This window comes from Martes martes, assembly GCF_963455335.1.
Source record: "Martes martes genome assembly, chromosome: 6".
NCBI classification, from domain to species: Eukaryota; Metazoa; Chordata; class Mammalia; order Carnivora; family Mustelidae; genus Martes; species Martes martes.
In genome coordinates this window covers 80,530,268-80,548,001 of record NC_137893.1, presented here as the reverse complement: position 1 = coordinate 80,548,001, position 17,734 = coordinate 80,530,268, and the positions used below count along the sequence as shown (strand labels likewise).

Below are 17,734 nucleotides of genomic sequence, written 5' to 3'. Positions count from 1 at the left end.
CTCTCTTACTGCTATACCCAACAGACAAAACCCAGACTCTGGAATAATCCTTTAATAACTACCCTCCTCTCTCCTACATTTGGTGAACAATAATCCTTTCCATAGGACTTTTCAGAAAACTGTGAAGCATTTAAATGAAGATCAAATACCACATCTAATTTCCTCTTGGTACAACAACACAACTCTCTGCATCTTTTCTCTGAAAAGATCTGGTCCATGATTTCTCTTCTTTCATCTAGCAACTATATTAAATAATTTCCACTCTGTTTGAGGCCCCAGCCACTTTTAATTTTAATTATCACCTATATGCTAATGACTTTTACATTTTTATTCCTACTATTCTCTACTTTTGGCTTAAAATGAATATCTAAATGTTTGTTATTTCTACCTGGATATACACGGTCATCCTCAAACTCTGAACTCATTCTCTCTCTCCCATTAATTCTACTTCTCTTTAGGGATAACCAGCCTCTAAAATGGCCTACACTAATTTTTGTCTCCCGACAGTCAAATCTTTGTGTAGTCACTACCTCTAGTATACCATGGTTAGTTTGTGTAACCAATAGAATATGGCAAAGGTGATAATATGTCACTCTATATGATTATGAAAAGACCACAGCTTCCATTTTGGTCTTTTTCTTCCCCAATCCCCTCAGAAGACTTGCTGTAAAGAGGTCCACATGGTGAAGGACTAAAGTCTCCTGCTAACAGTCATAGGAGTTAACTTAAAAAAAAAAAAAAAAATGGCGTGTCTCGCCCTAGTCAAATCTTCAGCTTGACTGGAACTTCATGAAAAACCCTGAGCCAGAACCACCAAGCTAAGTGACACCTACATTCCTGAACCTCAGAAATTGTGAGATAATAAATGTTTATTGTACTAACCTGCTAAATTTGGGAGTAACTTGTTACACAGAAATGGATGTTCTTCCTATATTCCTATCTCGGTTGACATTAATATCCATCTAGTCACTAATTCATTAATGTTCATTCATGAGTACCTACTGTGTAACAAAAGACCTGTTATCCTCAATCTTCCACTACAACAGACTGTCACAAATTCCTGACAAGCTTATTTCCCATACGTTTCTTAAATCTGCCCCTCAAAATTTTCCAAATCTCGGGTGCCTGGATGGCTCAGTTGGTTGAGCCACTGCCTTCAGCTCAGGTCATGATCCTAGAGTCCCGGGATCAAGTCCCATATCGGGCTCCCTGCTTAGCAGAGGGGTCTGCTTCTCCCTCTGACCTTCCCCTTCTCATGCCCGCTCTCTCTCATTCTCTCTCTCTAATAAATAAATAAAATCTTAAAAAAAAAAATTCCCAAATCTCTCTTCTCTCTCCTACTATAGTTCTAATCCAGGCCCTCATAATCTCTCATCAATACTGTATTCTAATACCCTCACAATTAGTTTCCTTGATTCCTACCTGTCCCTGCCGAGAGTTAGCTATTTAAGACATAGAGAAGCAGCATATACATAAGAGTTAAGGTGAAAGGACCAGGAAAAAGTTCCCACAAGGAATGAATGGCCTCAGTATCTTTGTAGACAAGTAACAGAAGCTTGATAGTCTTGACAGTTTTAGTAAAACAGAAAGCAGCTTATTTACATGATGTGTACGAAAGGAAGCAACCAGTTTCTTCTTGCTGCTATAATAATATGTCACAAAGCTAGCAGTGTAAAGCAACACAGATTTATTAATCATACAATTCTGGAGGTCTCAAATGAGATTACAATCTGAAGGCTCTTGGGAAGGATTCATTTCCTTGCCTTTTCCAGTTCTTAGAGGCCACCTACATTCCTTGGCTCATGCCCACATTCCATCTTCAAAGTCAATAGTGGCTAGTGAAGTCCTTCTCACATCCCATCACTCTGGCACTGACTTACCTTCCTTACTCCCTCTTTCACTCAGGAGGATTCTTGTGATTACACTGGCCCTATCCAAATAATCAAGGATAATCTTTCCATCTCAAGATCCTTCATTTAGTCACATCTTCAAATGTAAGGTAACATATTCAAAGATTCCAGGGATTGGGATGTAGACACCTTTGGGGGTAAAGAAGCGAGGGGTGGCATAATTCTGCCATAGTCTAGTTCCATAATTTTCTCTGGCTATGCTTCACCATCCAGAAACAAGAGAAAATAAATAGCAAGAGAGACTCAGGATTGAAATTTAAGATACACGGGGTCCTAAAAAGAGCAATATCAAAGTGACAGGCTTGGCTTCAGATCAAAGTCTTTTTCTAGGCCAGTTAACCTTGCTAACTCCTTCAAGACCACAGAGTGCTCTTATCCAGGCTTCTTTTCACCAGCATTTTCTGATAATCACTTGGCGGGGGGCGGGGAGAGCTAAGAAGATACCAAAAGATATGAACTCTCTCTACCATTAAAACTGAAAGTACACATTCTTCTCGGTCATTTAAAAAAGGTATAGGTCAAGTCTAATTATATGCCAAAATATTCTCTATTTAAATATCTTAAGTTTTCTGTATGTTGCATCAAGTCACTTCAGAGACTTCCAACCAAATGTGCTGAACCCCAGAGTATAAAATTTCTAGTTATCTTTAGATACCTAGACAAAGGCTTTTAACAAAAACAACTCCCACACTGACAGTTTGTGTTGGGAAGGAACTGCAAACATATTTTAAGCAAATGATGAATATAAAAAAATAAGGCTTTATTTTAATTAAGTCAACATTGTATTTCCAAAGGTTTCACTCCATGCTGTGGAATAATTTATATATTTTATTCCTTCTGATCTAGGGCAATGTGGTAGATTCAAGTTCAGATTATGAAGATCACAGTTTATACACAAGGAGAGAATCATGTAATTCTGTCCCATGTTTATGATTATAGGGCATCTGCTTAGTGAATGGCAACTCACACAAAAGGTGAATATTCCTGCCCCCACTATCCCTTCCACCCCTTTCATCTGTGGGTGCTTAGTGAGATAATAAGAGTCGAAGTCACAATCATGTGAGGGTGTTCAGGGTATTAATAAGAGTCACAGAGGCCCATGACAACAGCTGAAAAACCAAAGCAGGGGCTAAGTAAACAGCAGATGCAAAGTTCTGTATCCATTTTTAGATACAGTAGATCCTCACTATTGTGGATTCCATATTTCCAAGTTTGCCTACTTGCTAAAATTTATATGTAACCTCACAATCTAACACAGCTTGTTAGATAAGCTTCATTCACGCATGAGCTGTAATGCTGTTGAGTTCACTTTTTTTTTTTTTTAAGATTTTATTCATTTGACAGAGAGAGAGAGAGAGAGAGCGCGAGCGAGCGCGCACAAGAGTGCCCAGCAGCACAAGCAGGGGGAGGGGCAGGCAGCGGGAAAGGGAGAGGCAGGCTCCCTGCAGAGCTGGGAGCTTGAGGCAGGGCTCCATCCCAGGGCCCTGGAATCATGATCTGAGCCAAAGGCAGATGCTTAACCAACTGAGCTACCCAGGTACACTCTAAGTTTACTCTTAATGAATAGAAAATATGTATTAAATAAGGTGCCATTAAACAGAAACACACATAAAACAAGGTTATGTATTTACTGGTTGATGAAAATGTGACCAGAGGGTATCAGGAACATAATCCTGTATTTCTTCTAGAACATAACTTGATAGAATATAACCATCTTAATGAGAATCACCTGTATTTTATTTGCTGTTAAACCTTTACTTCTGGTAGCTGTAGTCCCTAGTAATATAGAATATACCTCCATCAAAAGAGAAAATGCATATAAAAACATACTTATTTTATTTATTTATCTGAGAGAGAGAGAGACAGTGTGCATGAGCAAGGTGAGGAGCAGAGGAAGAGAAGGAAGGGAAGCAGACTCCCTGTTGAGCACAGAGCCTGACCTGGGGCTTGATCCCAAGACGCCGAGATCACGACCTAAGCCGAAACCAAGAGTCAGACACTCAAGTGACTGAGCCACCCAAGCATCCCGACATACTTAATTGCTAAAGACTTAATTGTAAAAGGCTGAACCAAGAAGAAGGGTCCTGGAAAAGGGGTAGGAATTGACATTTACTGACCTCTTCTCCAACACATATTATCTTATTTAATCTCTACAATACTTCCATGATACTGGCTTTGTTATTCTCATTTTTCAGATGAGAAGACTGAGGCTCTCACAGGTTAAAACTTATTAAAGGCTAAACACTAATAAGTGGTGAACCTGAAATTCAAACTGGGGTCTGTCTAACCCACTGAACCTATACCTCTGACATACATGATAGGCACTGCTGCCTCACTGGGTCATATGGCTCTGGGACTGTGGTTCTCTGGCCTGCCCAGGAGAGACCTACACCTAATACAGACCCATTAACTCCTGGGTTTCAGAAGACTGAAATTTCCCTTACCTCATTTATCCCCTGGACAAAACAGATTTATAACCAGAGAACGTGTCAATGTTATTCTTTAAATTATTATTAAAAACCTTATTGAAGAAGACACTGGAAGGCACTAGCTTCTTTATCTAAGAAAATTAGATATATAAATTCTACCCAAAACAAGCCAAACAGTTGTCCATAATTAAGCATTTAAACTTTGTCAGATTAATCTGTTGATTAAAATATTCATCTGCTTTATTCTGATATTTTCTCACAAGTCTACTGAAAAAACGAAAAACACATGTAGTTCAGGAGTGAAATGATAAATTACTAGAATTAAATAACTAACAGTGCCTAACACAGCACCTTTCAAGGACTAGGCATTCAACAAAAGTTTACCAACCATATGGATCCATATGCTCTATTTTAGTCATATTTAAGTATACCTACTTTTGTTACTCTGGGTAGACCATTATATCAAACACACATACATACATGTATGCATGTGTGTGTCTGTGTGTGCACGCACGCGCGCACACACACACACACACACACACACTCAACTTCCCTTCAAAATTATATGCACTTTGGCCTGGGTGGCTTAGAGGGTTAAGCCTCTGCCTTTGGCTCAGGCCATGATCCCAGGGTCCTGGGATCGAGCCCCACAATGGGCTCTCTGCTCAGCAGGGAGCCTACTTCCCCCTCTCTCTTTGCCTGCCTCTCTGCCTACTTGTGATCTCTCTATGTTAAATAAATAAATAAAATCTTTTAAAAAAATTACATGCACTTTGTTTTTAAACTGTTTCACTAGGAAACATTGGAATAGGAATGGGATACTATTTAGGGTTTCAGTTATGAAATTCTGTTATGAAGTGTTTCAGAAGGAAGAGAATGAAAAATGCAAATACCTGTGAGCACAAAGACATTCAACAGAATAAACTAAATCTTCCCAACCAGAAAGTCAATGTCTAGACTGTACATATTCAAACCTTGTGCTTCACTTTATAAGAGAGGGCAAATAAAATACGTAAAAGAATTTATTCAGAAGTAAAATTTTAGCCTTTGCCATAGGATTAGTACAGGTTTGGCCTAATTTTCAATGCATATACTGACGATCCTAACAACAATCCAGAGATAATAAAGGACTCCATGTAACTTATGAGTGGTATGGTTTAATATAAGTTTATTATTTTGGAAAGTGGAAAATTAAATTACTTATGGTAACTTCTAGTCAACTAAAATAACTCATTCTCCAATAATATTAGAGTTTATCCCAATATTTTACTAAAATTGTCAATTTTAGAGATGACTTAAATATTAGCAATGTACTTTGTAAACCAAATTTTCATTTTCAAACCCTTTAAACCTCAAAATAGAAATGGTACATATAAATTAGGAAATACAGATTCATAATTTTTAAAAGTCATTAAAAATACTATCTCCTTTATAAATAAATTAAGTGGCACATTAGGACCTGAGTCTAAGCTGTCCAAATCCCAAGTATTCTGGTTAATCATGAAGTTTTTTGCTTTTCCATCTACTATAGGTCCTTCGGTAGTTTTAACCTCCTATTACATCTCAAGATGAAAGTAAATGATGTAGGATGAAAAATTTACATATTCAACTTCGCTAATTTTGTACATTTTGTCAAAGCTTTAGTAGGAAAGATGTAATCAATAATGAAGTCTAAGAGCTACAAATGACAGTACTCACCACTGTAGTTTAATAGAAAGCTAAGAATAAAAATTTATCTTCTAAAATATTTGTTTTGATCTCAAATGTTAAGTATACCAAAATACTGACTATAACTGGCAATCCCCAACCTGCAAAAACTGGTATTCCCCAAATTCACTTTAATATATTAATTAATTGGCAGTCAGAGGCTATTTTCCAATAATACTTAAAGAACTGCTAAGCTCCCAGGTCAATCTAACAGGCTTTGTGGCTCAGGTCACACTTGCAATACAAAATAAAATTTGATAGTAGTATTTCCCCCACATCAAACTACCATATGTAACACTTTTTATTTACCAAAAAAAAAAAAAAAATTCTGAATTCAGTCAGCAATTGTCTCCCACCTTTCCTCAGGTGTTTATCTCCAAAAAGGACTAGGTAGTAACAATTCTGACAGACTTACTGTAAATGTCCTTCTCACTCATAAGTGGTCTACAAAATAGAAACTTCCTACAGTGAAAAAACAAGTAAGCCTTTAACAAATATCTATTATTCCCATCAGTTCTATTTCATTATGTAATATCCAAGTTTATTTGAATGCTCAAAGATTAGAAACTTTCTAGATTAACTGAAAAGACAGAATATCATTTTTTAATTCCTCCTCCCTTCCCCACCCCAAATACTTCCTATTGTCATTCAGAATTAAAGCGAACAGATTGCAGGGCACTTGGGTGACTCAGTTCAGCAGCAGACTTGATTTCAGCTCAGGTCCTGATCCCGGGGTCCTGGGAGGGTCCTGGGATGGAGCCCCACCTCAGGCTCCTCGCTCAGCCGGGAGTTGCTTGAAGATTCTCTCTCCCCCTCTGTCCCTCCCCATGCACACATGCTCACTGTCTCTCTCTCAAATAAATGAATATATCTTAAAAAAAAAATTACCAGATGGCTTCACTCACATTTTGCTGAACCTTCATCTTTCATACCACTTTTTAAGAGGTTGGCAATTAGATCGAAATGGATTTTCATAAGCAAAAAAATACAAAGACAGGGATGGAGGGAGAAAAACGGGAAAACCTCCAACTTCCTGCCTTTGGGAAGGAGACCTAAGCAATAATCCAATCAAGAAAGCAAGAGTCAAAGGAAAAACATTTAAAATAACCACCCAGTAGCAACTCTGACACCAAGAATAACAGTCTCCAAATCAAAGTAATTAAAACATTTTTTAAATCTGGAATGACTAAAGCTGTTAATAAAAACATAAAAATATTATGACATTCATCTGAGAACACATAAAAATAGCAGTTACAAATTTACCAAAGCCACAGTTACATACTGTACAACCTATAAATCCAGAGGTTGTTCAGTGTATGGAAGGGGTGGCTCATGGGTTCACTGTCACCAGAAGTCTGTGATTCAGATGGTCAACAAAACATGGTTCCAGTGTGAGAAAAACACCACCAACTCTGTGGCTTCTTAGGAAATGAATGAGTAGTATTAGAAAGAAGGCAGATACAGGGAAAAGAGACCTGCTAGCACAACTGCCCTTCTCTTAGACCAATCCAGAGACCTGGGTTCATGTTCCGGTTCTGCCAGTGACAAGATGTGCAATCTTCAAATGACTCTGGGCCCTCAATTTCCACACCTATAAAATGAGAGCGTTAGGCTGGTCAGCATCTGTGGTTTCTTCCAGCTCTAAACCTTTCCTAAAGGCAGTCCCTTTATAAACATTTGGACAATTGACAAACTGTATATTAAGTTTTTGTGCCCAATGGTAAAATACAAGAAATTAATTCAAACCACTCAACTACAACTAAGAGATCACATCCAAGCTACTACATAAGAGAACGGCAAAGCTGCAATGAAACGAAGGAGGGGAAAAAAGACGCCACATTCAGTACGTGTTAAACCAAAACAACCCAGGTCATAACCAAAACTAAATAGTATTATAAAACAGTATCTAGGTAATTCAAACTAGTGAAAAATGGGTTGTATTTAATGTACAGAAAAAACAAATGTTTGAAAATTTCACTAGTATATTAACATAGTCTGGTTTGAGATACAGTAAAGCAGTAAGTATTAAATGACTGATCATAACACTATTTTTTTTTTTTGCTAAGAATCTGTTACCTACCCTTGCAATGACAAATAATATTTATATTTTATATATTTTTATTTTTGCATCAAAAATATATTATGAATATAGGATTTGAAGCAATGTAAGAGGAAACCAATAAACATTTAAATACAAATACTTAAAAGTAATTTAATCAGCTGAAATGATCTAACATTAACCCAGAAGAATAGCAGATATAGTCCCCAGAACTATTTACTAACCCTACTGTATAACAAAATTACTTGGTACAGCATCATTACCATCACCACCACCATCATTACCTTCAGTATATATTTATTAAGCTTTTATACTATGTGTAAGGTATTCATACTAAAGTTACATGAAAATTAGTCTCCACAGCTGAGGAAATTACATTCAAGTTACAGAAACAAGATATATTTACAAACATTTCACAAATCTGTATTACTAAGTACCAACAAGAAGTACAGACAATAAATGTTATAGTAATTCAGAGTAAGACAGCTTAAGGGGGACTGGGTTGGTCAGGGCAGCTTTGGGGCTGAGATGGGGTGGGGCAACTAAAAGAAGACTTTTAAGAAGGACTTGATGCTGAGGACAGAGAATGGAAAGAAACTACTCCTGCTATTTGGAACCATATACCCTACCTATACTAGTTATGTCAGTTAGTGATTCCTAGACTGAACAATATCGAAAGCACAATCAGTTAAGGTGGCACTGGAAGAGCAGCTAACATAACAAGATATTAAAAGAGAAGTTTCTATTGAGAACCAAAGACAACTGACAACTCAAACAGGTGGCAGAATATTCTCAAAATTTCCAAAAAAGAAAGAAAGAAAGACAGAAAAGAAAAAAAAAGTCAGTCTAAAAAGAGGGATTTTGAGATATGCTACCTTCTACACCCAATATTAGTGAGAAAAGCCTCAAAGGGGTTACAGAGCAGGGTTTTGGAGAAGGTTTCCTTGGGGAGAGCTATAGGAACAAGTGCCCTTGCCTTCAAGAGAAAGGACGATTGTCACTCACCTAAAGCCTAGAGGAAAAGGCTTTGATGGGAGCACTTGAAGATCTCGATATGTGTTTCAAGCACTTAGAAGAACATACTGAAGTGGCACCTGATTCATCCTTGGAAAATCGAAAGGATCAGAAACTGGATGAAGAGGTATGTGAGAAAAAATGAGAGATGCTGAATTGGGACCACTACCAGAGTCTGTCTGGACATAGAATGAATGTTCCCTAAGGACCAAGATGGGCGCTGTCGGGGGGGGGGGGCAACAGAGTAAGCTGGGGTAGGGTCACCGGGTCTATCCAAGAAGGTTACCTGAAGCTTGAACAGGCCTCCGCAAAATAAACATGAAGAGGCTGAGGAAGGAGTATGCAACCGGCCAGAATATAGATGCATTCTCACTGTCAAGCAACCTGAGGTGAGGAATCCTGAGCAATGGAGGTAGGTGGTGGAAGATGCAGGAGTGAAAGAATGAGTTTTAAATGTGTGCGAAGTCTACAATAGCACTAAGGCCAGATTACCATGCACTATTCAAATAAAGTTTACTGCTAGTCCTTCCTCTCCTCCCTTCTTCTTTTTCCAATGGGGGAGAGGAGGGTGTTAAACTAGGACTGGAAAAACAAAGCAAGAAGAGTAGAAAAGCCTACTCAGAAGACAAAAGTTAGTGATGCCCCCCTTCCCTGATTATTGGCTAGGAATGGGCATGGGGGAGAAGCTCCATACTTAATTTAAGTTTGGAGTTTTTATTTGTGGGCACTGGACATTTTTATTTTTTTAAAGATTTTTTAATTTTTAAGTAATCTCTACACCCAACATGGGGCTCAAACTCACAACTCCAAGATCAAGAGTCACATGCTCTTCTAACAGAGCCAGCCAGGCATCCCAGCACTGAAAATTTTAAATAATCAAATTGAGACTTCTGCAATTTAGTTACTGAATTTGTATTACCTAAAAGCAACCAGAAAAGTCAAGTGTATATATGGGCAGAGGATGAGCCATCCTCGCAGGAGTAAACTGAAAGGGGCAGTGAGTAACACAAAAATAGAAGTTTTATAATTACTTTCCACAAGTCTTGCTTTTCACCCTAATGCACCAAAGAGGCAACAGTGTGGAGAGTTGAGACGTACACAAATGTGATCCTACTAAACATAACTCAACCCAACCAGCTTCTCTGCCTATCCTGAGATGGTTCAGCTATTAACAGTCCCAGAAATTTGCCATAACATGACTCAAGAATCCAACAGTAATTCTTAAAATTTACTAAAAGTATCCTAAATATAATAGATTCAGTTTAAAAGGCAGAGACTGTGTCTTGTTCCCTACTGTATCTCTAACATTTAGCAAAGTGTCCCTTATATAAAAGGTGCTTTAAAAACTATTGTTCTCCTTTCTAGGAGATAGCTGCTATGTTAGGTTATAAGAAAATAGAATCTGAACAAATATGTCTGCAGCTGAGATGGCTTTTTAGTTAAACATCTATTGAATACAAAGTTGTATGAAATTGTAATACAGATTACTTTCATCCTTATCCTTTCATAGCCAGCCAAGTATCAGGAAAATGCATGTATTTTCAATACTGTACTACAACAATGTGAGATACATGTGAAAATTTTACACTTTACTATTCAACTAGAACAATTACCGTATATATATTTTTAAAGGGTTTCATAGAAAACTCTTAAGAGAAATACAATATAGCAATACTATCAAATGCAGACTAGTTTAAAAAGACAGGAACACGGGAACCTGGGTGGCTCAGTGGGTTAAAGCCTCTGCTTTCAGCTCAGGTCATGATCCCAGGGTCCTGGGATCGAGTCCCGCATCGGGCTCTCTGCTCAACGGGGAGCCTGCTTCCTCCTCTCTCTCTGCCTGCCTCTCTGCCTACTTGTGATCTCTGTCTGTCAAATAAATAAATAAAATCTTAAAAAAAAAAAAAAGACAGGAACATTTAAAAAACATACTATCCAATATTTTACTAATACTTCATTGGCACAGATTCTCTTTTTTCAGCGACAGCCTGAATTAAGAGACTACTACCTTAGTTGTTGTATCATCACCCCTCTTTTAAACATTAGGAAGCAGGGGCTCAGAATTTAGTGATTTGTGCAAGGTCCTATTACTAGTAAGCAGTAGAACAGGAGTTTTAACTCAAGATAGATTCCCAAGACATGCTCACCATAATGCTGAAAAGGTGAGTACTACTGACTCATTACTAAAAGAAATAAAATCCTATTTTAACGATTATGATGTCTAATTTTGAAATATAAGCTAAGCTTCCAACCTACCTCTCCTGATGTGAATTTATTAATAAACTCTTCATGAGTGAAAATTCTATATAGTAGATACTGGTAGTTTCTAACAGTTGAAATATTACTCAGGATATCATTTTTATGATATAGTATTTACAAGAAGTACACATAATTGTAAAATTTGACAGTTTCCAAAATGGTACATAAGGGAAGCATGTCTTATTGTATGTTTCAGAAACTACATGGTGTTAGCTCCAACAGAGTCCTATTATCTAATTATTTCACTCTCACATCTTATCTTAGTAATAAATGCAGGAAACAGGTGGGAGAAACCCTAGATATTCCAGTATAAGTCAGTGCTTCTCAACACAGGATGAGTCCTCACACTTCCCAAGGAACATACAGCAATGTCTAGAGACATGTTTATTGTCATGATGGTGTGTCACGCAGGTGTGGGGTGCCACTGCAATCTACTAAGTAGCACCAGGAATTCAGGAATGCTGTTAAATATCTATAATGCACAGGACACCCCTGCCTGCTCCCAACAAGGAATTAGCCAATTCAAAATGCCAAAGTGCTAAGGTTGAGAAACTCTAGTGTAAGGGATTCAATGTCTGAGGCACTTAGCAGAGCAGGTGACAAGAGTGTTTAGAGATTGTAACTATAAACACTAAATCAGAGTCCAGGTAACACTCAGTAAAGATGAGGTATAGCACTCAGACCTTAATGAGCACTGATATGGGGGGCAGCATTCTGCCTCATTAGATTTAAGGTGGGTAAATAGAATGTGACAGCAGCTTCTATCAATACTCTCACCTTTAATAGTTCTTAATTTTTTTTCTTATAAAAGAACAGAAAATTGAAGAAGAATAAGTAAAAAGAGAAGTTGTTTACTGGAGAGATGAGAAATCTCATTAAGTGGCACCCAGTTCCCTACCAACTTAAGAGTGTTTTTATTACAGCAGGAACCTAGAGGGTTACAATCTAAAATCAGGACAATGGGTGTTGTGGACACACCATAAGAACGTCAGAATACATAAACATCCATGTGCTTCATTCTGAACATCGTTATTCTGAAGAACAAACATGATTTCAGGAAACCAGGCTTTGAGCTCCCAAATGTATAAATGCCCTGATGATACACTATTGTTTCTTCTTGATCCTTCCTTTCCCTGAATATGGGGAACATCTGTCAGAAAAGGAAACAGGAAAAACCGGGCACACAGCAAACTCCAAGACACTATGGATCAAAAACAAAAATCAGAAAACAAAATTTCCACCAGTATTGCCTTGTTCTGCATGGCTGAGTTTTACCATTAGGTACTTGTTCCTTTTTTTTTTTTTTTTTTTTTTGCTCTTCTGTTGGAGCACTCACTCTTCAGTCCTTTCCTGCTACTTTTCTTACTACCCTCAATCGTATTTCTTCACCAAAATCTTTTTGTTACCCTCTTTAGATCCCCATTTCACTCCCATTTCCTTTCTTCCAACTCTGTTTTACTTTACTCTCACAACAGTGTCAACTAGTACTAGAATTATATAATGTGAATTTTGGAGTTGAAAAGAGACTTCAGGGCTTACCTATTAGTAAACACCCAGGATGCCCACCTCTCTTCATCATACCCACACCACTAACAAGTGGTTAGTTGACTCAGCTTAAACATTTTAAGATCACCTCGATTACGTTTCAGACACCATGGATCACCTGTTCGCAATTAAGTGGTATCGAAAGATTGCTGGTGAGAGCTAAACAAAGCAATAGAACCAATCTATCTGAATTGCTCTTGCTTCCAGATACCAACTCCTTCTCATTATCAACATTAACTAGAAAAAGGCCCACCATCCTACACTACAGCTGACCAAACATGCAGGCTACGCTCTGAAAATTATGTTTTGATAGACTGAAATATTTAACTAAGTGCAGACACGTGAATCATCTAAGAAGCCTTGTTTGACATTGTCAGCAGAAGGAATGACTCATTAAATCCCCCAAATGCCACTCAAGGTATGTTTTACCCTCCTACATTGCTCAGGTTTATTCTCCCCTTAAGTACGTTAACAACAGAAGATACTGATTAACTGAGAAGATTCCGAGTTATGTTGGGTAAATACGGTACTGTACTTTCATAAAGCGGTGTAAAGGCTCGTGGAGTCTGGGCAGATGCATGAGCCCAAAACTAAAGTGATTTATTATTGTGCAATAAAGGAAGTAGTTCCTCATTTGTTCTGTGCTGGGTTACCCCTAAAGGGCAGCAGGATGTTAAGTCCCATAAACCCAGCCGTGCCGCTCAGTTGTCTAGTTTCAATGAACATCCCCAGCGTTCCACGGAAGTTTGAACGGTTCTTGGAGCTCAGTCTCCAGCTGTTGCTTCCCCAGAGGAGACCCCCCCCGCCCCGCCCCCGCTTCAACTCGCCCGGGGCGGAGGGCGCGCAGCCTCCCAGCCCGGCACCTCAGCCCGGCACCTGAGCCCGGCGCGGCCCGCACAGGGTCCCAGCCGTGGCGACCCCACCGCCGCGCCCTTACCTTGGTGAGCTGGGCGATTTTCTTGCTCATTTTCAGGTGCAGGTCCTGGCTATAGTCCATGCTGTGCCCCGCCTGCTGCGCGGCGGCCGGCGAGGGCGCGAATTTGGCCGCCGAGCTGCCGTAATAGTGCTGCTGCCAGCTCATGCCCGGGGTCGCCATCTTCCCGACAGACCCCGGCCGGGGCACCAGTCCTCGCGCTCCGGGGGCGGCCCGCGGAGCAACGGCGTCTGGGAGGCAAGAGCCGGGGCGGCCGCTTCCGGACCCGACCCCCGATGTCTGTCAGGTGCAGCCGCAGGCGCCCTCCGGTCCACAACCCTCCGGTAACCCCCGTCCAGGGACGGGGCAGCCCCGCCGGATCGAGGCCGCAGGCGACACCCGCGCGGGGCAGATGCCCGCGGTCCAGCAGCGCGGTCCCGGGCCCGGCCCGCCCTCTCCCGCTCTTCAGCTGACGCCTGGCGGAGGCGTCGTGGGCAGCGTGGCCCGGCAGGTTCCACTCCCACCGGGCACCAGGGACCTAGCGAGACGGCCGCCGCCGGAGCTGCGGAGGGAGGTGGAGACGGGGCGGGCTGGTGCGGGGAGAGGCGGGGACATGGAAGAGGACTCGGGAGCCGCGGAGCTGCCGTTACCAGGACGCGCGGCCCGCGATGCGCGCGGGGACGCCGACGTCATTTCTCCGAAGCCAAGCCCCGCCCCGCGCCGCCGCCGCCGGCCCCGCATTCTCGCGGCGGGTCCAGGCGCTTCGCGAGGGCCTGCGGGGACCTTGCCGCCAGGTGCCTCCGAACCCTGCGGTGGGTATCCCAAGCCCCCACCTGGGCGCTGAGCCCCGAGGGCCGCCCTTGTGAATCTACGTGAAAAAATCCGCGAGAGAGGATGGGGCTATCTGTGGTCCTTTCGGTTTGCGGAACGCGTGCGGATTTACTGAGGCTTTCCACGTGCAACATCGCGTGCACTGGGGCCAAGTGGCTCTTCCCCCAGGAAGGGCGTCAGGCTCGCACCCAGTTCCCTCGCAAGGCTGGCCTCAGCACCTCGGACGTGGGTAATGAAATGGCCCGGAATACAACAATCGCTGCCTTGACCCATTCAAACTCGTGTAAATATGATGGTTACAATGTTCCAAGTCGACCACTGTCCTAAATTCAAAGCCAGTATCTGTGTGTGAACTCATCAATTAGTATAGCACTACACTCCTACTTTTCCCCAGTCTTAATGGAGACTGAGACAATTATATATGAAATCTCGTTGGCTGGAAGTAAACGGGAAAAACAAGATGGAACAAGATGCCCACTCCTTAAGGATTTGGGGCTGGGCCAAAAAGTGTGTCATTACTTGTGCATTTTCACCTCTACAAATGTGTTATTTCCTACTGATTGTCTCCTAACATCTCTACTCCTGTAGGTCAAATGATTCTTCTTTTTTAAGTGTATCCTGTGTTGAAGTAAATAAATTGTTTTAGGACAATGTTAACACAAACTTTAAAAATGTAGAATTGTATCTATTTTAAGAATGCTTTCTCCAGGCAGTTTTGCAGACCTGAATTCCCCCATGTTATAATATGTGATTTCTCTTTAGCATGCCACTAACAATCATTGTATAAATCATTGTATAAATTTATACAAAAAATTGTATAAATTGTATAAATTAACAAATCGAATTGGGAGCCAAATTATCATAAATTGTCTGTCACAACATCTAAACCAACAAGGTGAATGTTGAACAACATCATGAAATACTTCCAGAATTGTTGGAATTCCAGAAAGGAAGACTGAAATTGGCTTACATTTTTTCCCAAATGCTAGGTGCTCAGCACCTCACGCCCCCCCCATTCCTCAATTCCCCCGTAGACCTTCCAGAAAAAAAGTTCTCTAGTTCCAAGGTTCTGAATGCAGCAGATGGCCAGAAACAAATATCATGCAAATTTTGCTCTGTTCTTAAGCTCCAATAATTCAATGAAATTAAAGAGAATTAGGAGCTAGTGTTGTTTCATCAAATTCTAAGCATAGAAGATTCACAATCATTTTAGAATTCTTACATCCTTTACATTCTAAGCAGAAATAAATGCTCCAAAGATTCCTTGTTTCCTTAAATTTGTATAACTAAGTCTTTTTCTAAAAGAAAGATTTCATTTATTTGACAGAGCATGTGCATAAGCAGGGGAGCCAGAGAGGGAGAAGCAAACTCCCCCCTGAGCAGGGAGCTTGATGTAGGGCTTGATCCCAGGACCCTGGGATCATGACCTGAGCCGAAGGCAGTCACTTAACTGACGAAGCCACCCAGGCTCTCCTATAACTGAATCTCGGTAGGGCAATGAAGGTATTTCTGGTTTTGTCTCTATGATATAATGGAAAGAGTATAATACTGGAAATAAGGAGACCAATGTATAGCTTCAGCTGAGTCATCGAGCCTGTTTGTCCCTCAAATGCCTCCCCTGAAACAAGACGGTATTTATCAGTCTCTTCCCACTCTAACTTGGTAGTTAGAGGTTGAGGCCCTGGTTTACTCTGAACCCTATCACATGAGTTCCTGCCGTCACAATCCAGCATAGCCCGAGAGGAGTCTTTTCCTAAATATTATGCTCACAAGACACCCAGTGTCATTTCATGAATTTAATATTTTTTGCCCTATCACAAAGGGATAACAGAGGTAATCTGGTATAGAGTTCTACTCAATCATAAATAATAAATAGAAACATAAAGAATAATATAATAATATAATACACTCATAATCCTATTACCTAGAATCTCACTTTTAAAAAATCCAGTAAAGGAGGTGTGCAATAGGAGAGAAACAGGAAAAGCTAGTTAGGCAAGAGATCTTTGTTTAGTACCTGTTTCTCTCATGAGATGGTTTATGCAGAAATATTTATTAAATGCCTGTTGTATGCCAGGTGCTGCGTTAGGTGCTGAGGTTGCAGTAATGACTAAGGATCAGTCTCTGTTCTCAAAAAGTTAGTATCTAGTGGAAAAGACAATAGGGGGCACCTGGGCGGCTCAGTGGGTTAAGCCTCTGCCTTGGGCTCAGGTCATGATCTCGGGGTCTTGGGACTGAAGCAAACATCGGGCTCTCTGCTCAGCAGGGAGCCTGCCCCCCCCCCCCACGCCTGCCTCTCTGCCTACGTGTGATCTCTGTCAAATAAATACATCTTAAAAAAAAAAGACAAAGAATAAGGTGCAATGCAACGTGGTGTTAAAGGAACTCTCAAGAGGGACAGTTGACCTCGCTTGAGGTGTCAGAGAAACTTCACACACGAACAAAGGCAATAATTGAACAGATTTCTGAAGTATGAGTTTTTCAGAGAGAAAGGGGTGGTAGGAAGGTGGATTACAAACTCGGAGGATAACAAGGGCAAAGCCCTGAAGATGAGAGATAACATAATCTCCTTAGGAAACAGTAAGAGGTACAATATGGCTGGAGCAATGAGTTTGATGGAATGTCAAAATATGAGATAGAGCAGGTGTCAAGATTATTCATGGGGGGAGTGCTTATTTGCCTTGATAAGGGGTTGGGTCTTTATCTTGAAAACAATAATGAGCCACTGAAGGGCTTTACACAGGAGAATTAAATAATCAGATTTGCACTTTAGTAACACAATTCTTGTGCCTATGGAAAATGGACTTCAGAGGCAACTTTATAGGCAAGGAGACTAGTTATGAGGCTATTGCACTTATTGAAATGAGAGAGGATGAAACATTGACCTAACCTATGACCATGAGAATAAAAAGAAATGGATATATTTGAAACACCCATTAGGTAAAACAGACAGGACTTTGAGGCTGCGGAAGAGAGAGTAGTCAAGGGTGCTGCCTACGATGCGCTGGAGGAGGGGCAGGTGGAGAAAGTGATAAGTTCGGGGTAGAACATGTTGCCTTTGAGGTAC

General features: G+C 40.6%; 1 protein-coding gene across 1 annotated transcript in view; it reads right to left on the bottom strand.

The window, feature by feature from the left end:
• Positions 1-14,019, bottom strand: part of FAM184A (family with sequence similarity 184 member A) — a gene marked incomplete at its 5' end in the record, with an annotated part of 116,312 nt that extends 102,293 nt beyond the window's left edge. The window contains one exon of the mRNA XM_080806859.1: positions 13,861-14,019. Coding sequence (XP_080662985.1) covers positions 13,861-14,019 — 159 coding nt within the window. The remainder of the gene's footprint in view (positions 1-13,860) is intronic.
• Positions 14,020-17,734: the final 3,715 nt, after the last annotated feature.